Source organism: Calypte anna, chromosome 8 (genome assembly GCF_003957555.1).
Source record: "Calypte anna isolate BGI_N300 chromosome 8, bCalAnn1_v1.p, whole genome shotgun sequence".
Classification (NCBI taxonomy): Eukaryota; Metazoa; Chordata; class Aves; order Apodiformes; family Trochilidae; genus Calypte; species Calypte anna.
The window spans coordinates 2,444,783-2,466,173 of NC_044254.1; the positions used below are offsets into that span (position 1 = coordinate 2,444,783).

General features: G+C 50.8%; 1 protein-coding gene across 1 annotated transcript; it reads right to left on the bottom strand.

Annotated features, from left to right (window-relative positions):
- Positions 1-18,308: 18,308 nt before the first annotated feature.
- Positions 18,309-19,322, bottom strand: LOC115598670 (transmembrane protein 121). Its single transcript, XM_030455374.1, has one exon. It carries the CDS (start codon positions 19,320-19,322, stop codon positions 18,384-18,386), a length of 939 nt encoding a protein of 312 aa, XP_030311234.1. The 3' UTR covers positions 18,309-18,383.
- Between the last annotated feature and the right edge of the window lie 2,069 nt (positions 19,323-21,391).

Below are 21,391 nucleotides of genomic sequence, written 5' to 3' on the forward strand. Positions count from 1 at the left end.
GATCCTGCCTCTCTCTGACCTTTGAGTCCATCTCAGGTGGGGTACCAATCAAAGGAGGGAAGAAATCAGAATTTATTTCAGATGGGGAATTTATTTCTGATTTTTTTTTTCAGAAGTTCTTAATCATTTCAGTCTCTAGAATACTTCATAGGGGGTCTTCTAGGTGACATCTCCCAAGTAAGGTGGAGGAATAGGTAATGAAATAATTGGCTGGCTGATTTTTCAGGGCTTTTTGCAGAGGGGGGAATAGCTGCACATCCCTCCCAGCCTCTGCCTCTGGGGGGTGATGCAGATAAGAAGGGAAAAGCCAGAGCATCTCTGCCAGAGCTGCTCATCCCTGGCACCCTTTGGCTTTGGAAAAGAAACCCCAAAGGGATAAAAAGGGAATTAGGGGGCTAATGAAAAGATGGTTTTTCCCAGAGGCCAAGCCTTCATCCTGCTTGCACAGAGCATCTCCCTGGCAGATGCAAAGGGCTAATGAAATGGATTAGGATCTTAATAGCAAGTTTGATTAGTGAAGCTCTCACCTCCAGGCACTCTCTGCTGTGTTAATGGGCACTGCAGGGGATGGCTCCTAAGTGAACCCATTAATGGGGAAGAGCTGATGTCCCTGGCAGCCCTGCCAGAACCCCCCCACAGCCTTTGGGAAAACTCCTCCAGGAAAAGAAAGCAAAAGAAGTAATATTTTGGTGACAAAAAAAAAAAAAAAATAAATTAAAATGACTCTTTTCTCCTTAGTTTTAAGGACTTCACTCCTAACGTGGGGATTTAGGAGCTGAGCTGCTGTGCTGAATGGATTTGTGGAGCCCTGGAGGAAGGAACAAACCCTGGTGATTCCCAAACACTGGAGCAGCAGCTGTCCCTCCCCAGGGGGTGGATGTCCCAAGGGCTCAGGACCTCAGCATCCCCTGCTCCTGGCTGCTGTAATTAATGCTTCCTAGAGTGGGGCAAGTGTGAAATCAGTGTCTTTCAGTAATTAACATCATTATGCACACTCAGCACATCCTCAAGAGCCTGAGAGAGGATGTGGGGGGGCTTGGGGGCAGCTACAGGTTAGGAATGGAGTGCTAAGGGGACAGGAACACTGTGGGCATCTCATCCAGGGTGCCCTAATAATTCCTGAAGGTCTTTTTGTAATGTTTCTTAGTGTCAGGCAGTAAATAATACAGAGCTGGTAGGATGCTGGGAGGAGCCAGGGGTTGTAAGTTGTGGGTGCAATCAGCTATCATGTTAAGGAAGGGATTTAAAATAGATAAATGAACAAACAGAGGTGCTCTGGGTTGTTTAGGTGGCTGCAGGATCCAGCAGATTCCCAAGAAAAGGAGTTAACATCATTATGCACACTCAGCACATCCTCAAGAGCCCCAGGGAGGATGGGGGGGGCTTGGGGAGCAGCTACAGGTTAGGAATGGAGTGCTAAGGGGTCAGGAACACTGTGGGTATCTCATCCAGGGTGCCCTAATAATTCCTGAAGGTCTTTTTGTAATCTTTTAGTGTCAGGCAGTAAATAATACAGAGCTGGTAGGATGCTGGGAGGAGCCAGGGGTTGTAAGTTGTGGATGCAATCAGCTATCATGTTAAGGAAGGGATTTAAACTATATAAATGAACAAACAGAAACTGCTCTGGGTTGTTTAGGTGGCTACAGGATCCAGCAGATTCCCAAGAAAAGGAATTAACATCATTATGCCACACTCAGCACATCCTCAAGAGCCTGAGGGAGGATGTGGGGGGGCTTGGGGGGCAGCTACAGGTTAGGAATGGAGTGCTAAGGGGACAGGAACACTGAGACATCTCATCCAGGGTGCCCTAATAATTCCTGAAGGTCTTTTTGTAATGTTTTAGTGTCAGGCAGTAAATAATACAGAGCTGGTAGGATGCTGGGAGGAGCCAGGGGTTGTAAGTTGTGAGTGCAATCAGCTATCATGTTAAGGAAGGGATTTAAACTATATAAATGAACAAACAGAACTGCTCTGGGTTGTTTAGGTGGCTACAGGATCCAGCAAATTCCCAAGAAAAGAAGTTAACATCATTATACACACTCAGCACATCCTCAAGAGCCCCAGGGAGGATGGGGGGGGCTTGGGGAGCAGCTACAGGTTAGGAATGGAGTGCTAAGGGGTCAGGAACACTGTGGGCATCTCATCCAGGGTGCCCTAATAATTCCTGAAGGTCTTTTTGTAATGTTTTAGTGTCAGGCAGTAAATAATACAGAGCTGGTAGGATGCTGGGAGGAGCCAGGGGTTGTAAGTTGTGGGTGCAATCAGCTATCATGTAAGGAGGGGATTTAAAAATAGATAAATGAACAAACAGAACTGCTCTGGGTTGTTTAGGTGGCTGCAGGATCCAGTAGATTCCCAAGAAAAGGAATTAAGATCATTATACACACTCAGCACATCCTCAAGAGCCCCAGGGAGGATGGGGGGGGACTTGGGCAGCAGCTACAGGTTAGGAATGGAGTGCTAAGGAGACAGGAACACTGAGACATCTCATCCAGGGTGCCCTAATAATTCCTGAAGGTCTTTTTGTAATCTTTTAGTGTCAGGAAGTAAATAATACCAGAGCTGGTAGGATGCTGGGAGGAGCCAGGGGTTTGTAAGTTGTGGATGCAATCAGCTATCATGTTAAGGAAGGGATTTAAATAGATAAATGAACAAACAGAGGTGCTCTGGGTTGTTTAGGTGGCTACAGGATCCAGCAGATTCCCAAGAAAAGGAATTAAGATCATTATGCACACTCAGCACATCCTCAAGAGCCTGAGAGAGGATGGGGGGGGACTTGGTTAGGAATAGGTTAATTATTCCTAACTACAGGTTAGGAATGGAGTGCTAAGGGGACAGGCATTAACACAGAAGTCCTATCTTGCTGTCTAGAGCTTGGAGAACTCGGGGTATCCCCTGGCTACCTGGGAAACCTGGTGGGATGGGAGCAGAGCTTCAGGCTGGGGAAAAAGCACCAAAAGCCACATCAGAAGCTGAGAATGGAGCAGTGGGGGGTGGCTGCATCCCTGCTTTGCAGAGGTCACCTGCCTGGTCTCTGGTCTTTTCCCTTATTAACCCCCCCAGGGAAGCTCCCAGCCTGCATTAGGCTTTGGGGAATTGTGTGGGAGCCTTTTTGCATCCCAGGGAGGTGTGATGGGCAGGGCAGCCACTTTTCCACCTCCTGAGCACTCAGAGCTAATTCATGTTGAGGGCAAACCTGGTGTCTGTCAGTGAGGAGCAATGAAGGGAGGGAGGGCAATGGAATTGCTTCGTTTGAAGCAATTAGAGCAGAGCTAAAACAGGTTTTTGTGAAAGGGCTGGGTATGGGGAAGGGAGGCAGGGCTGATTTTGGGTTAGCACAGAGCTGGAAAGCAGTTTTCTGTGTGTCAGGGGCAGCTCAGAGGTCTCACTCATTTGCAGGGTGGGGATTTTCAGGCCTGGCATTGGAATGAGCTGCTCTGTTCTTGTGAATTTAGAGCAGGGAGTGGGTGGGGCAGCGGGGGCAGCTCCAGCCATTGCCAAGCTCTCAGTGGCACTTGACGTGACTCAGGTCACAGCAACCCTTTCCTGGCAGTGTTCACACCATCCAGGGAGGGGTTAGCTAGGTTTTGGACCTACCTGTCCTCAGGGGGCATCTTCTGGAAAAGGCTGAGAGGGTGGGAGGGAAGGGGAGGCTGGGGCAGCAAGTGATGCTGCGAGGAGTCTCTGAGTGTTGGTTGAGTCAGCTGCAGGGAGAAAAGGTTGGAAGAAAGCTGGAAGTTTATCCCAGTGATCCAGCTTGGGGATTAAGGCTAGAAGGTGGCATGAAAGGGCTGCAGTTCCTTCTGGCACTTAGAGCTGGGAAATGGGTACCCAGCTGAGGCCTTTGGGCTGAGGTGCAGGAGTCAGAGGGGATTTAAAGTGATGTCACAACAGCACCTGAGAGTCCCAGGTGTTCCTGTACCCAGAGGGAAAAATAATAAGAAGAAAAAAATAGTGATAATAATCTTTATTTTATTAGTAATATTTTTTTAAAAAGAAGTTTTTTTGTTTTTTTTTTTAAGTCCTCTCTGCCTCCCTCTGCCCACACCTCCCCAAAGCAGAGCTGGCTGTGGTTCTGTGCCATGGGGCCAGGCATGGCAATGGGAGCTGTGCCCAGACATCTCTGCTGGGGACAGATGTAGGATGGAGACACTGCCTGGGTACAGTGTGGGGCAAGAGAGAGGCTGGGTGTCCTCTGGGACAGCAGGATCTGGTGACATTTACTCTGCCTCTCCTGCTTTCATCCCAGAGTGCCCACGTTGACAGCCCTGGTTTAAAAGTCCCAAAGCTGTGAGATTAACTGAGATGTCAGGTCTATTTTTTCTGGCAAGTGAACTACCCAGAGAGGCTTTCCCAAGGTCTGATTTTCCTTGGGCAGAAACATCATCTCAGTATCTGGGGAGAAATCTAAACAAAAGAGGATTTCTGCTGTACTTGCTCTGCTTTAAAGCTGAAGCTGCTGGGAGGAACTTTCCTGGGCAAGGAGCTGATGTCTTTGAGTGACTTGAGTTACTCCAATGGAGGAGTTTCCATGGGGATGGGGCAAAACAGCAGGCCAGCAGGGTCCAGGGAAGGGATTCTGCCCCTGTGCTCAGCCCTGGGGAGGCCACAGCTTGAGTCCCTGTGTCCAGTTCTGGGCCCCCTCAGCTCCAGGAAGGAGATTGAGGTGCTGGAGCAGGTCCAAAGGAGGGAACTGGGCTGGGGAAGGGACTGGAGCACAGATCCTATGAGGAGAGGCTGAGGGAGCTGGGGTGTTGAGGCTGGAGAAGAGGAGGCTCAGGGGAGACCTCATCACTCTCTACAACTCCCTGAAGGAGTTTCTTTAAAATGTGACCTTTTTCATGGTTTGCCCACTGAGCTCATTACTACAATTTATTTTTATTTTTCCAAACTGGAAGATTCCCAGAAAAAAAAGAGCTGAGAGTGGTGGCTGGGTGAAAAGGAAACCCAGCAGTGTCTTAAATGAAAAGAAATTTGAGTAGATCTGAGCAAGTGCTGGGAAGTGAATCACATCTTTAAGTGTCTTTAGGCTTGAAAATCTCTCCTTCGAGCACAGATCCTATGAGGAGAGGCTGAGGGAGCTGGGGGTGTGAGGCTGGAGAAGAGGAGGCTCAGGGGAGACCTCATCACTCTCTCCAACTCCCTGAAAGGAGGTTGGAGCCAGGGGGGGTTGGGCTCTTTTCCCAGGCAACTCTCAGCAAGAACAAGAGGGCAGGGTCTCAAGTTTGTGCCAGGGGAGGTTTAGGTTTGGAGATGAGAAAGAATTTCTTTCTGGAGAGGGTGATCAAGGCATTGGAATGGGCTGCCCAGGGAAGTAGTGGATTCTCCGTGTCTGGAGATCTTTCCAAAGAGCCTGGATGTGGCACTGAGTGCCATGGGCTGGGAACTGCAGCGGGAGTGGATCAAGGGTTGGACTTGATGAGCTCTGAGGTCCCTTCCAACCCAGCCATTCTAGGATTCTATGTCCTGCCTAGAAGTGGGCTCATTGCTGTCTATATAATTCAAATCCAGATCAAAGCTTTTCTTGACCCACCATCAGCTTCCAGGAGCTTCCAGGCTTCTCCAAACCTGCTCTTCTTCCTCCTGCCAAGTGCTTGCTGCTCTCCCAGGACACTCAAGAGTTTTTGGGGGTGAGTGGGGACCCTTCTTGGTTGGGAATTCAGAGCTAAAAGGAGGGATTCTGGCTCCTCTCCCTCCTTGTCACTCCACACAAGCATCCTCCTGACTCTCATCACTCCCTTGCTCCAGCACTCAGCATGGCTTCATTGCATTGCAGTCTCCTCATAGCTAATGAGAAATTAAGCTTTATTAGCCCAAATGCAGTTGTGTTTTCAGCTCCCACTAACTTATTCCTCTCGAATCTTTGCTTATGTCTTTAAAAATCCACTCCTGGTAGAGGCTGTCAGAACTAATCCTTTATTAAATCCCTTTCCCCTAGCGAGGCGAGCAAGATTTTCCCTTGAAATTGCAGATGGATTTACCAGAATAAAGGTACCCAGAGGAAATAAAGTCTCTATTTCAAGCAGGCCTTTGGGGGTAGCCCACTTTGTCCATGTTTTTCTTACAAGGAACCCCTTTTTCCCACAGGAAACTCATTGAAACTGGCTGGACAAAAAAAAAAACCCAACCAAAAAACCCCTTAAAAATCTCTTTCTGCTTTACAGATGAGTCCTGAAGCCTCTCATCAAGGTGGGCCAAGAAGTCAGTGGGACTCTTGGCAGGCATCTGTCCCCATGGGGTGAACTTTGTGGTCATCACACAACTCCAGAGGGCTCTGCTGGGATCTCCTGGGCTTTTCCTTGCTGATGAAGAGCTGGAAGAAAGCACTTTTAAAAGCAGATGTAGGAGCAGCCTCCATTGTGGTGCTCACCAGCATCATCATCACCTTCCTCAGCATCCCCAGGTGGAGCCTTGACAGCAGAAAAAGGGGCAGAGACAACCAGGAGAAAGAGCTCCATAGTTGGAGGAACAGCCAGGTTAGTTTTCCAAGGATCGGGTAGGTTTGCTTTGGTGTGAGGTTTTTATTTATTTTTATTTTTTTTTCATTTAATTTTATGACCAAATAAGTGGTGTTAAGTTGCTTCTGGTTCCCTAAAAGCAGCTGCAGGACACAAAGCTCACCAAGCACTCAGCAGGTGGATGGATGTGTGCCTTGTGTTTTGCCTCAATTCCAGGGATGGCATCACCACTTAGAGCCTGGGGAGCTTAAAGGCTGCGAAATGAACATCCTGCAGATGATATTTGGCTGAGCTTTCCCTGGCAACAACTCTGCAGTGCCAAGAATTTCCAGAGCAGTGAAAAGGTGCAAAGGCAAAGCCCAGCATGAACCTGGAGCAAGATGCAGCTCAGCTGATAGGCTTAAAAAAAAAACCTAAAAAGACTCTGCAGCTATTCCAGTGGGCATTTCTGCTGCATCTCAGTGCCTTGCTCTTGATGTTCTCTCTCTGCAGAAAGCTGTAAGGCAGAACTGTGGTGCCAGGGTGCCACTGGCACTCAGGAGAATCCCCCTGCATTAGGAAAAGGCACTGAATTAAACTGTGCTTTCCAGGCACCCTGTGCAGCCCCCTGGGCACACTGTGGGGCAAGGAGCATCCCCATGGCATTCCATGCAGAGGGTAGGACAGGGATGTGTGTCCCCAGGCATCAGAATTCCCAGCCTGATTCCTTGGGGAGGAAATTTCCAGGGCCAAGGGAACCCTCCCAGCCTCCTCAGCCTGCACGGTTCTGTCCCAATCCATCCTCATCCTCAGGGAGAAATAGCCCCTCCAGGTCTATCCATGCCAAACACCCGGGTGTATTTCATAAATCACATCCACCCCCTTGGGTAAAAACAATCCAACATGCTGGGGGTTGCATCTTCTCCCTGTCTAGTGATGCTCTGATAGTTTTGGGGCCATTCAGGATGCCTGGGAACCATCACTTGGGTTTGTCCTGGCCCCAGCCTCTGCCAGGTGCTCATCACCCCAAGCAGGACAAACTTGGTGGGTTGGCTCCAGCCACCTCCACACCACGAGGCTGAACCAACCAACAGCCAATCAGCCCTGCTGAGACTGAAGCCATCTCCCTATATTCCATAGGAAGACAAAGAGAAAAAAAAAGAGAGAAAAAAAAGAAAGAAAGAAAAAGAAAAAGAAGGAAAGGAAAGGAAGGAAAAGGAAGGAAAGGAAAGGAAAGGGAAGGAAAGGAAAGAAAGGGAAGGAAAGGAAAGGAGAAGGAAAGGAAAGGAAAGGAAAGGAAGAAAGGAAAGGAAAGGAAAGGAAGGGAAGGAAAGGAAAGGAAAGGAAAGAAGGAAAGGAAGGAAGGAAAGGAAGGAAAGGAAGGAAAGGAAAAGGAAAGGAAAGGAAAGGAAGGAAAAGGGAAAGAAAGAAAGGAAGGAAAAGAGAAAAGAAAAGAAAAGAAAAAGAAAAGAGAACAGAAGGATTCAGCTAATCAGATGCATCTTCTGAAGCATCTTCTTGACCTCAGTTCTCACTGTAAATAACTTTGTGGGTAATAGCCATGTAAATCTCCCTAGGGACACAGCCAGGTCCTGGGGAAGCAGAGAGCTGGTGGATCCCACAACTTAACCACCTGGTTTCAGGGAGAAGAAGACAGCAAGGAAAGCAAAAGCCCCATTTTTGCTCACCCACCTCTCTGACAGTCACTTGGCTATCTGCAAGCACTTTTGCTGTCCAAGGATGGAACTTGTTAGATGAAGCTTTGTGGTTTATTTTTGCTCCAAGTACAAATGTATCATTTACAGGGATCTTCACTGCCTGCTTTTGACATCTTCTTTTCAGCCTTCTTTTCATTGGCCTGAAGGGTAAATTCGGGCCATTTCTAAGCCCACACAATTTTCTGGTAGGAATTGAGGCAAGGTGAGAATTAGGCTGATGCAATGTTTATTTGCAGCCATGACATGAAACATGAGTGTTGGGATGAAAACAAACCTGAGGAGGGCTCAGGAGAGCCCTCTGAGTCCAAGCAGCCAGAGTTACAGCCCCAAACTGCTGTATTTTCTCATTAACCCAACACCCTTTGAGCTGGCCATAAATTAAGTCTTTAAAAAGAGAAGCAAGAGCAAATTTAAAAAAACAAATCAATAAAAGGAATGGAAGGAAAACCAGTGAGCCAGACCATGTCCAGCTTGAGATAATGACATCTTCATCACTGGGCAGGGTTCAGGAAAAGAATTCCTCAGGGAGGATGCTGAGGGAAAGGGAGAGAAGGGGATGGCAGTGCTGCAGAGAGCATCCACCCTCTCTCACAGCACCTCTGCTGATCGCCCAAAGCACATTTTTGGGCTAAATGGGCCAGATGAGGCCAAAGGAGGTGAGGGGCAGGATGCTGGCACCTCATTGAATGGGGGGTTTTGGGTTTGCACTCTGGAGGCTCAAGCCTGCTCTCTGTCCCACTGCAGCATCCCCAAGGGGCATTTTTGGTACCAGGACCTAAAGAGAGGGGTTTTTAGGCCCTTGAGGGATCCCCTGAGGGTTTATTCCTTCCCATTCCCTGCCCATACTCAAAGGTCAGGCAGAGAAATTCACCTGCTCCTTGTTTTGCTGCTCTTCCCCTGTGCTTGCCATGTGTCCTCAGTTCCACATCCATCGGGTTGCAGGGAGGAGCTGAGGACCCTCAGGCACCTCTGAGCATCAATATCAGGCTCTGTATGTATTTATTTATATTTATATTTGTATTTCTTTTCCTTATCCCATTGTGTACTGCCTTTTCCTTGTTCTGGGAAACCTTGTTTCAGTTTTATTCTCCAACTTTTAAGTCTCTCATCCTTATTCCCCTTTTATCTTCCCCTTGGGAGGGTGGAAGAGGGGGATAACAGAGCAATTCTGTATAAAACCAGAGCAAAATACATCCTCTGGTTTTTGGGGCCACCCAGCCTGCAACCCCTGTGGCAGATATTGATGGGCAGCAAGTGCCCTCCAGTCCTCAGGTCCCTCCTGTCCTATTCCTTTCTTGGTTTTAAATATTATTCTTGCTCACCTTGAGCCATCTGGGTAAGAAAATAATCCACAGAAGACTGGTACCTGTGGGATGCCCCAGAATTCTGGCCCTGGGTGATGCCTTTCCTTTTCCAAGGTGCTTTGAGGTCTGTCTGAGAGGCAATTTGCAGTCTGCAGGCTGCACACATCTGTACCACGTGTGTACTGATCAGCCTGCAGCAACACATCTGCTTTATCTACAGGGGGGGAGAAAAAAAAAAAGAAAATAACGTGCAGGGTTTGACAAAATTCATTTTCCATTCAAGTGCACAGACTGGAATGAATCTTTCCATTGGACCACCAAGCAGGGTGGGGCTCAAATGCTTTGCAAGCTGCTCTGCCCATCACTGATTTATTCCTGGCTTGGCTGCTCTCTCGTTGCCACCCCTTGTCCCCATCTCCTGGGGCCGTGGCTGTGAAAAGCAATTTTCCAGAGAAATGCCCAATTCTTCAGGCCTGTCAGGTGGCAAGGCTGTCACACAGCTGCTCTGCAGAACAGCAGCAGAAGGCACCTTATCCCTGACATCTTCCTTCCTCATCCCTAGCAGGGGAAATAATTGGAGAAGTGATTGACACCTCTTGGGCAGCACTGGAGGGGAAACCCCATTTGGAGATAATTCACTTTCTGCTTTTCTGAGTTTGCTTCATTTTCGAGCACCTTGGCAGGGGGTGTTAACATGGAGACAGTCTTTGCTTTCAGCACCTCATCACCTCTGGTTATTGACCCTGCTTCTCATGCAGCACCCAACAAGAGGATGAGTGAGGCAGCAGAGAACAAGGGAGCTGGGAGTCTGGGATTGCCAGGAAGGTGACATGAGCCAGCAGTGTGCCAGGTGGCCAAGAAGGCCAATGGCATCCTGGGCTGGCTCAGGAACAGCGTGGCCAGCAGGTCCAGGGAAGGGATTCTGCCCCTGTGCTCAGCCCTGGGGAGGCCCACAGCTTGAGTTCCTGGGTCCAGTTCTGGGCCCCTCAGCTCAGGAAGGAGATTGAGGTGCTGGAGCAGGTCCAGAGAAGAGCAAGGAGGCTGTGAAGGATCCAGCAGAATTCCTGTGAGAAAGGGCTGAGGGAGCTGGGGTGTTTGAGCTGGAGAAGAGGAGGCTCAGGGGAGACCTCATCAACTCTCTGCCAACTCCCTGAAAGGAGGTTGGAGCCAGGGGGGGGGTTGGGCTCTTTTCCCAGGCAACTCTCAGCAAGACAAGAGGGCAGGGTCTCAAGTTGTGCCAGGGGAGGTTTAGGTTGGAGATGAGAAAGAATTTTCTTTCTGGAGAGGGTGATCAGGCATTGGAATGGGCTGCCCAGGGAAGTAGTGGATTCTCCGTGTCTGGAGATCTTTCCAAAGAGCCTGGATGTGGCACTGAGTGCCATGGGCTGGGAACTGCAGCGGGAGTGGATCAAGGGTTGGACTTGATGATCTCTGAGGTCCCTTCCAACCCAGCCAGTTCTAGGATTCTATGGTTTTCCAGGACCTCTCCAGCTCGGGTCATTCTGTAAAAGAAGCAATGCTCCTGCCTAGGGTGACTTTCTTAGGGAGAGCTGGGCTGCTCCAATGCCAGCAAAGCTTTGCAGAGCTGTGAGACCCAGGAGAGCATCATCTGCCCAGGTAAGATGGGCTCTGGGGGTGCTCCCAGGGATGCTTTAGCTCCTTGCCACCTCCAGGAGCAGACCCACAGCAGGAGGGCAAAAAGGAAAAAGCCTTTAAGGGAACTCAGACATCCTGACTGGCAAGGAAAAATGCACCATTTGGGTTTCTAATAGATTTTTTCTATTCCAAAAGGGTATTTTGCCCATAAGACCTGGCCCTCAGGGCAATCCCTGCCTGTTAGTGAGTGCTCTTGAGCCCAGCCCTTGTGCTGTGTGTCTGCTTGTGGGTGAGGAAGAGGAGGAAGGATTTGGGCTGGATTCTGGGTTTTCCCTGGCTTTGCAGAACCAGGAGCCCTGAAGAACCAGGAAATGGGGTTCTTGATGAAGGAAAAGCAGCTTGATGAAGGAAAAGCAAAGCTCCAAGGTGCCACTGACTCTAAAGGGGCCTTTCCCCTCCTCCCTCTTGCTGCTTCCTCCTTGCACTGGGCTCATTGGTTCTGGTGAGGGATGAAATCAGCTCCAGTGTGAAATGGGAAATAAAAAGCCATTCCCCAAGAAGACAGCTGGGGAGGCTCAGGGCAACAATCCCCTCTGCCTTTTGCTCTGCTCCTGCTTTTCCCAGGCAGCTCCCTTTTAATTAGCTGGGACGCAGTTCCAAGTCAGCTATAAATGATATTATCAAACTAATAGAGTGTGATCATCTCCTGGCTTTTATTGGTCTGGGAGCTGCTGCTGGCTGCCATGGGAACTCTGCTCTGCTTCAGACACATCAAAAGAAGGTAAGGGAGGAGGTGATGAACCCCCCAAAATTACTCTGCAAGGCTCCAATGAGTTGTTCTCCCCAGAGCCCATGGGCACTAAATCCTTTCCTCTTAGCCAGGGCTGTTCTCCAGCATTTTCCTTCATTTCTTGTGGCAAGAGACCTGATCCAGCCTCAAAGCCAGGGTTGTGATGAAGGGATGGCCATGGTGACATGGGGGACAGGGACATCCTTGCCTACATCCCACCTGGGTCCTGCCTGCATCCTGCTGCTCCATCACCCTGCAGCCTGGTCAGGGTTGCTCTTCTCTTCTTTTTCTTGGATTTGGGTTCTTGGGAAGGAAAAATGCTTTCAGCAAGGAAGGTTCATTAAAACTATTAGGCTGAAAGGCTTCTTCCCTGCCTGCCTGCCCCTGCTCCTTTGCAGAGCTGTGTCCATGCTCCATGAGCAAAGTGTGAAATCCCAGCCCCCAGCTGAGACCTCAACCCAACCCCTGCTGCATTCATTTTTTATTTTTTTTTGTCCTTTGCATGGGACTCGTTCCTTAATCAAACTGATGTAGGACATGATCAGAAGCAATTAAAGGCTGGCAGGCTAATTAATGCCAATCAGCCTGGTTTATGGGGATCAGCCTTGTCAGTCAAACTTGATATTGTGTGTCTGTGAGGCTGCTAATGCTCTGCAGAGAGCTTTTCTTCCCTGAGATGCTCATTAAAAGAGGAAAAGTCCTTCAGGACCACGTTAAAGGACACACTTGAAAGATCCTTTGCTAAATCCCACTCTGTGCTGCAGCAAATTAAAAGCCAGGTTTTCTACCCATTTTTTCCCCTTCTGGGAAGCATGCAAGGTGCAGCTCAGCCCTCCTGGGGCTGCTGAGAACCTGCCCTGCATGGGGCAGGCTGGAGGAGATGGGTCTGAGAGGCTGCTCAGGGGAGGAATGGTTCAATGGATATTATGGGAAAGCTAAAGCAGGATGGGGGGAAGACTGAAAACCTGGAAAGGGCCAGGGGAAAAAGAGAAAGGCACAGAAACCTCTTAGAAACTTGGTCCTGACCTAAAGTGCTTTGCCACAGCTCTCCCAGCTCCACTGCTGATGCCCCAGGTATTACCAGCAACCTTTCCAGCATCCCACATGAACTTGTAGGGCCAGCTATTAAAGCACATCCCTTCACCTGCAAGTCCACATGCCCTGAACCTGGCCCTGCTCTTGTTAAACCAAAAAAACTCAAAGCATTTTGGCAGTGGCTGTGTCAGGATGGCACAGTTCTGCCTCAGCACCTTTTAAACCTTGAACCCCCCCCCCCCCAGCCCCCGTGTTGTTTGCAGATAATGATGTGGATGGGAATTCTTATTTTCAAGAAAATAGGAATTAAAAAGTGCCTGGCAGGGGTGTGAGGCAGCAGGGAGGGCAGAGCCAGCCATGGGGAGTGATGCTCAGAAGTCCCAAAGCAGAGGTGACACAGGGTACCCCTGGGCTGCTGGCACTGAGTACCCAGCAGAAAATTCCTGGTTTGTGGTCTGCATTTTGCTGGGAAGTGTAAAACCCATTCCCATCCATGCTCCATGGGCAAAGGAGAGTCAGCTCCTTCCCACGTGGAGCTGGAGAGGGCTGAAGGTTTTCATCTCCCTGGGCTTGAGCAAGGCTGCAATATTTATTATTAATCCTCTCATCAAATCTTGCAGCTCAGCCAGCAGGTTTCTAAGTGGTCACCATTAAATGCATCTGTGGAGTTGCTGGGGGCTCATGTTATTCAATTTTGGAGCTGTATCATTTTATCCTTTCTGAATGCTTTTCAGTCCTTTTGCCTCAGCCAAGGAGCAGCCTGGGCTGAGCTTGGCTCTGGCTTCCCACCAGCTGGGAATTTGGGCCATGCAATTCTCCCAGCCCCAGCAGGCAGGGAAAAAGGTTACAGAGGAGCAGAGGGATTTCTCTGGAATACTGATATCCCTGGTACAAAATCCTATATTGACATTCTGGTAGGTTTAAGCAAATACTGAATTGCTCCTCCTTGGGTTATGGGACATTAGGGATCAGTAAATCCTCAAATATGATCTGAAAACCCTTTTCCAGCACAGTGTGGTGGTCATGGTTGTAGAACACAACTGCTCTTACTGCATTTTTATTATTTTTAGTTGTTTCCCCTTTGGGCAAGGTTGCTGAAGCACATCCCTGCTTTCCCCTCAGCTTCCCTGGTGCCAGATGGGACCCCCACATCCTAATTCCAAACTGCTGTGGGAAGAGCATGGACCTGGGATGGAAGATGAGGCTGCAGGATGCACAGAGCCATCATTTGCTCTGAGGACAGGGATTCTGGAGGGAAACATTCATATTCTGGGCCACCACGTTTCCCTCCATCTGTTGCTCCAAGGAGAAGGACTCCAAAATAAATTCCAAAATCCCTGGTGAGGGAGAAAACTCTGGATGCTATTTCTATGGCAGGCTGTTCCAGGCTTCCTCACATCATCTTTCTTCTTTCCAAACACAGGATTTTTGCAGAGCTGTCCTGCCTTGAGATGGATTTGGTAGCTGTGAAGGAGTGGGATGGTTCCCTCCAGCCCAGCTTGTAAGGATGGAGCAGAAAGCATGAGGTCTCCCAAGCAGCTTTTTGGGATGAGGAGCTGGAAGCTGGCAGTCCCTGTGGAGCAGTTTGTTCCTTAGCAGGCAGCAGCATTTAAAGCTTTTGGGCATTCCCTAAAAAGCAGGAGATGTTCCCCCAAGCTGCTGAGTACTGCCCTATATCCTACTCAAAGCCATTCCACCAAGGATCCATCTCCTCCAAGTGCTGCTATCATCTTCCCAGGAGGAAAATTTTATCAGGATTTGTTCTCTATTTGGCATTTGGGATTGTCCCAGTATCATGTGCTTACTGCCTGGGGGCCATTCCCCTGTCTGCAGGTAAGGATTTATCCTCTCCCAGGTGCCAGCCTCGTTGGGGGAGATTAATGAGAGATAATTCCTTACAAAGAGGTTTATTGAGTTCTCTCGAGTTCATTCCACCAGCTGTGAAGTGAAACATCTGAAAAGCAGTTTTGGAATACTAAGTTCTCCCTGGCACTACTGCAAGGAAAAAAAAAAAGAAAAAAGGGAAATAGGGCCTTTTTCTGCTTTCCTGAAGCAGAACAAGCTTCAGGCATCACCCACCCTGGCTGTGGGAGGATGTGCTTGGGACACCCAAGGTGCTGCCCTCTGCTTCTCAGCACCCTCAGCCCCCTGGGCTCCCACTGGGTGAGTATTTTATGGGTAATTTGGGGAACTGAGGGCATGGGAAGGCATTAGGGAAAGGGTTTGTGGCTACCATGACCTGCACGTCCCGTGGCGTCATGGCCCAAAGTGTTGGTGGCACAGCAATATCTCTCCTGTCACTTCTTTAAGGGTAAAGAAGGCTCTTCCTTGGACCCAAATCCCTCCTCACTGCATCTGTCTGATTTCCCAGCTTTTGGGGACACCCTCTGCCCTACCCAAAGCAGAGCAGTGCAGGGGTAAAGCCTGTGCCAGCATCACGCCCCAGAATAACAAGGGGCTGGAGAGCTGGGGATGCTGCTGCCCTGCTCCTGGGGTTTTTTTCTGGATGCAAAGCACCTCTGAACAGTAATCACCCTTGCTGGGGTTGGAGGAAATCAGTTCCAGCTAGTAAATTGCTTTTTCAAAACATCAGAGAGGTGGGGTGGAACCTGTGTGCAGGTTTTGGCTACCAGGTGCTAATTAGGCTCCTCTTCCATCCCATTCCCATCTCCCCCCCAATGGATCATCCTTAATCTTATTTTTCCCTCTGTTGCACTCATTGCCCCTCACCCATTTCCATTTTTCCACAGAGGCTGAGGATATTTTAGCTGTGGAGAGTCACTGGGGCAGCCCCAGCTGTAAGGACAGATGGCAGAAGATGATTTAATTTTGCTCAGTGTGTCACAGCAAGTCCCCAGTGAGCCATGGGCAGGGTTTTCCCCTGGGATATACCAGTGGGGAGGATCTGGGCATCTTCCTCACTCCTTTATTTACACCTGGATGCTCCTTCCTTGGAAGTGACTTATTTTTATTATTTCTTATTTTCTATCTTCTGTTCAATATCTTCATTGATGATTTAGATGAGGGGATTGAGTCCATCATCAGCAAATGTGCAGATGACACTAAGCTGGGGGGAGTGTGGATCAGCTGGAAGGCAGGAGGGCTCTGCAGAGGGACCTGGACAGACTGGAGAGTTGGGCTGATCCCAACGGGATGAGGTTCAACACGGCCAAGTGCCGGGTCCTGCACTTTGGCCACAACAACCCCATGGGGAGCTCCAGGCTGGGCACAGAGTGGCAGAAAGGGACCTGGGAGTCTGGATTGCCAGGAAGCTGAACAGGAGCCAGCAGTGTGCCCAGGTGGCCAAGAAGGCCAATGGCATCCTGGGCTGGCTCAGGAACAGCGTGGCCAGCAGGTCCAGGGAAGGGATTCTGCCCCTGTGCTCAGCCCTGGGGAGGCCACAGCTTGAGTCCTGTGTCCAGTTCTGGGCCCCTCAGCTCAGGAAGGAGATTGAGGTGCTGGAGCAGGTCCAAAGGAGGCAACTGGGCTGGGGAAGGGGCTGGAGCACAGATCCTATGAGGAGAGGCTGAGGGAGCTGGGGGTGTTGAGGCTGGAGAAGAGGAGGCTCAGGGGAGACCTCATCACTCTCTGCAACTCCCTGAAAGGAGGTTGGAGCCAGGGGGGGGTTGGGCTCTTTTCCCAGACAACTCTCAGCAAGACAAGAGGGCAGGGTCTCAAGTTGTGCCAGGGGAGGTTTAGGTTGGAGATGAGAAAGAATTTCTTTCTGGAGAGGGTGCTCAGGCATTGGAATGGGCTGCCCAGGGAAGTAGTGGATTCTCCGTGTCTGGAGATCTTTCCAAAGAGCCTGGATGTGGCACTGAGTGCCATGGGCTGGGAACTGCAGCGGGAGTGGATCAAGGGTTGGACTTGATGAGCTCTGAGGTCCCTTCCAACCCAGCCAATTCTATTTGGAAAAAAATCCTATCCTATTTCAGCATGTTTGAGGTGCAGCTTTTTGTTGGTTTTTTTTTTTTTTTTTTCTGCTTTTCTCCCTTGTGCCTCCCCCTGTGTGAAGGTTTCTGAGAGGTGTCCAAACCCCTGGGGCTGCTTTTCAGCTGGAAAAAATATTTTATTTGGTTTCTGTGCCCACCACTCTGCACCTTCTGGGCACAGCACCTTGGGATGGTGCCTGGGGACCTGGGGGAGATGGATGTAAGAGGAGAGGAGTGATTTGGGTTCTATGGGAGCTCCATCCCTCCCCATATTGGCAGGAAAGAGACCACCAGAAGCCACAGCTCTTATGGGGCTTTTAGCCTGGGTGGGAGGTTTGGCAGCAGTGGAGAGGGACAGAAAGACCCTATTAAAAATAGAAATCTTGTGCTGAGTTGTTCCAAGTGAGTGAAAGACACAACCCAGCAGCTTTAGCTTGGCAAACATTGCTCCCTCTGGCTCCCTGCTGCAGGGATGCTGCTCCCTCTCATCCCAAACCCACCCCAAGGAGACCAAAGCCCTTGGGGCACCCCCAGGGATGCTGCTTCCACCCCATCCAAACCCACCTCAAGGAGACCAAAGCCCTTGGGGCAGCCCCAGGGATGCTGCTTCCACCCCATCCAAACCCACTCCAAGGAGACCAAAGCCCTTGGGGCAGCCCTAGGGATGCTGCTCCCACCCCCCCAAACCCACCCCAAGGAGACCAAAGCCCTTGGGGCAGCCCCAGGGATGCTGCTCCCTCTCATCCCAAACCCATCCCAAGGATACCAAAGCTCTTGGGGCAGCCCCAGGATGCTGCTCCCACCCCATCCAAACCCACCCCAAGGGGACCAAAGCCCCAGGGATGCTGCTCCCTCCATCCCAAACCCACCCCAAGGATACCAAAGCCCTTGGGGCAGCCCCAGGGATGCTGCTCCAATCCCCCCAAACCCACCTCAAGGAGACCAAAGCCCTTGGGGCAGTCCCAGGGATGCTGCTCCCTCCCATCCCAAAGCCACCCCAAGGAAACCAAAGCCCTTGGGGCAGCCCCAGGGATGCTGCTCCCTCTCATCCCAAAGCCACCCCAAGGAGACCAATGACCCCAGAGCAATTATAAATAGGAAATTGTAAACACAACCATGGGAGATAAGAAGACATCTACAATCACAGGGTTTTACTGACTCACAGGTCCCCCCCCATCCCACCCCAAACCTGTACACACCTGTGCCCCCCCTCCCAACTCCATAAAAAGGTAATAAAATCTTCGTTCCAGGCTCGCAGTAAAGGGGGAGGTGCCCAAGGGGACATTAAAAAGGGACATTGCAACCTTAGCAGTCTTTGCTTGGGATGGAGAGTGAGGTTCTGGTCCTTTTACAAGTTCATTTGGTTTGTCTGGACGACTCCTGGGCAAAGGGTGGGGGGTTTATACCTGAGATGAAGAGGTCTGGGGGTATTTTTGTTGGTATTTTTGTGCCTGGAAGAGCCCTCACTGCCAGGATTTGTCTGTGGCTCCATCCCCATGCTGCATCCCACATCCCAACCTTCCCCTTGGCACCGAGTTATCCCAACCCAGCCTGGGCTGGGGGTGACCCCCTCATGTGTCCAGGATCTCACTGGTGGGTGAGGGCTCGTGGGGGATGCCCTGGGCTCCGTGGATGGTTTGGTTGTGGGAGAGGGAGTTCTGCTGGAGCTCCAAGGCGATGGCGTTTTGGGGGAATTCCTTCACCTGGCGTTTGTACTCGAGGAAGGTGCAGGCCTTGGTGGCAATGGCAATGATGTTCTTGCCAATGAAGATGGTGGAGACCCTGCTGTCCTGGAAGAGGATCATGTTGACGGCCCGGATGAAGATGGTGACGATGTTGATGGTGACGAGGCTGAGGACGGGGTAGAGCATCATTTTTTGGGGGGCAATGTGCTCCCCTTGCATGCTGATCTCGCTGAGGGAGACGCAGGGCAGGATCAGGAGCAGGATGTAGCAGTAGAAAAACATCAGCCCCTCCGCCCAGATAGGCAAACCAGTCCTGTGGGGCTCCCACAGGTTGGCCTGGATGTCCAAGATATCCAAGAGGTCGAGGGCCACCCAGAAGAGGCGTCCCCTTAAATCCTCTTTCTTCCTGAAGGTCCTGATGTACTCCATGCTGTCCAAGGCCACCAGCACCAGGTAGAGCCCCGGCACACAGATGGAAAGGAGCAAGGTCAGGGCTTTCCTGGCCACCGTCTCCAGGTTTTTTTTGTCAGCTTTGTAGTTCTGAAAGATGAAGTAGAGCTTGATCTCCAGGACGAAGACGTAGAGGAACCAGAGGATCATGGCGTAGCCCCTCTTGGCCGTCTTCACCTCCGCCCCGACCCAGACGGCCACGTAGCGCAGGACGATGAGGAAGCAGATGTCCCCCACCAGCACGATGATGCAGACCCCGATTTTCCGAGGCCCCTGGTTCTGCTCCACCAGGTAGGCGTCCATGAAGGCCATGCTGGTGACGATGACGATGGTGGTCAGGCAGACGTGGCGCCTGTCGGGGGGCGGCAGCACCATGGTGACACCCAGGGCCGCGCCGCTGCCACCGCTAAGGGAGCAGCCCTGCTGGCAGGGTGCAGGGACACATCTGCACCAAAGCCAGGCTTTAAGGGCTGCTTCCTCCCCCCCAAAACCCCGGGGAGAGGTCCTCAGAGGAGCAGTGGCTCAGCTGGCAGCTCCACACCCCACTCGCTCCTCTGCCCTGTGGATCTCTGCCCCACGCACCCACCAACCCCACCAGCACCCCCAGCAGCAGCTCAGAGGTGTGCAGGGCCTCCTGGAGGGATGTCCCTTCTCTGTGACAGGTCCCCTGGCATTGTCAGGCTTCCCAGTGATCCTGAGGTGCAAAACCACCCCCCAGCTCCCAGCTCCAGATGTCGGTGCAAAGCCCTGGGAGTGTGGCAGGCGGGTGGCAGGGCTGGCTGGCAGGGCAGGATGGGCAGTTCTCCTCTTCCCTGGGAAGCCTCACACTTCCTTGGAGCCTGGAAGGTCCCTCTGTGTCCTCAGGGTGAACCAACTCCACTCCTATCTCTGCGGGGCTGTGCTGTCCTCCTGCTGCTCCGAGCTGCACATGCATCCCTCTATCCCTGGGAAAAAAAAGGTCAGGGAATGGATGTTAGGGACACCAAGCCCACCCCAGCTCCCCCTTCATTAAATCAGGACCCCAGCAGGCACCATCCCACCCCCCTGTGCCTGGCTTCCTGCTGAACCTCTTTTCCTGAGGATGGAGATGGATGCCCTGCATGGGGCTCCAGCAGCAGCAAAGTTGTCCCTGGGGCAACACGAGGTCCCAGGAGCTTTCTGGACCACAGAAGGGAGGAGGGGGATGATGATCACACTCATTCCCATCACGTGCAGTGTGGCAGCTTCCCCTACGTGTGTAGCAGCTCCCTGGGACCCCAAAGAGAACCCTATAGATCATACAGCTCATCCTATGGAGCCACATCTGCCCAGGGGTCACCAGCACACAGCCCTCACTGGTGGAAATGATGGCCTGGACATGACATCTCTGGGTGGTGAAGGCAAACTGCTGGGTCTTCAGGCTCTTCTTTTTCCTTTTCTTTTTTATTTTTTCATTTTTATTTTTACCCAGCCCATGGGGTTAACCTTGCAGAAGGGGAGGCAGGACCCCAGGGGCTGTTGGAGGGACTTGGTGGCACTGGCTCTGCTCAACAGGGACACAAAAATCTGGGCTCTCTCCTCTTTCAGGGAGAGAGGCAGAGGGGGAGGTTGAAGGGAAGAAGCCAAACCTAAGGAATTGTAAGGAATTATTTTTAATACCTGCCCTGCCTTGCCCAGGGAAGTGTTTTGCAGCTGCTTATGTTTATGAGGCCTCAATAAAATAAAAGCTGGAGTCTCTCCAGCTTCAAGGAGAGAAGCAAAAAGAATAAAAAGGGAGAAACCAGATGTGTCAAAGCCAGCTCTGAGGAGGTGGACACCAGGGATAAGTGCCCTGCTTCCCAAAGGATGTGGCAGGAGAGGATGTGGTGCTCAGAAAGCTGACAGGAGCCTTGAAAATTCCTGTCCCAGCTGGGACCCCCCCAAGAGCTCCTGGGATTCCACTGCTGGACTTATGCACAGCAGGGAAAACTGGCAGATTAAAGTATTTTCTGAGCAGGAATTGCTCAGAAAGCAACTGAAAGGATGAGGAGGGCTTCAGGAGCATCCCTAAATGATGCTCCCCAGCCAAGGCTCTCCCAGCAGCCCCAGTCTCACCAGTACAGCTCTCTGGGATGTCTTACAGGGTTTCAGTTTGTTCTTTCTTGAGGATTTGGGTCAAAATATCCAGTCACTGCTGTAACAGCTTTTAAACTCCTGCCAAGTTTTAAAGGGGATTTATAGCCAAGGATGGATAATTCCAGATAAATTAGGTCTTTCAGGAGGGAATGGTGGGTTTGGTTTTTTCTTTCCCACTTATGTATTTATGCCTCCAGAAGGCAGCAGTTACTTAAAGGGCAGGGGGTTCATCACAGCATGTTAAGAGTAGGAAGCAGCTTGTTCCTAAATCCTAAATCCTGCCCCTCTGTCCAGGAGGATTTCCCAAGCTCTGAGCCTCAGCCCAGCTGAAAACACCCAGAAAAAACCTT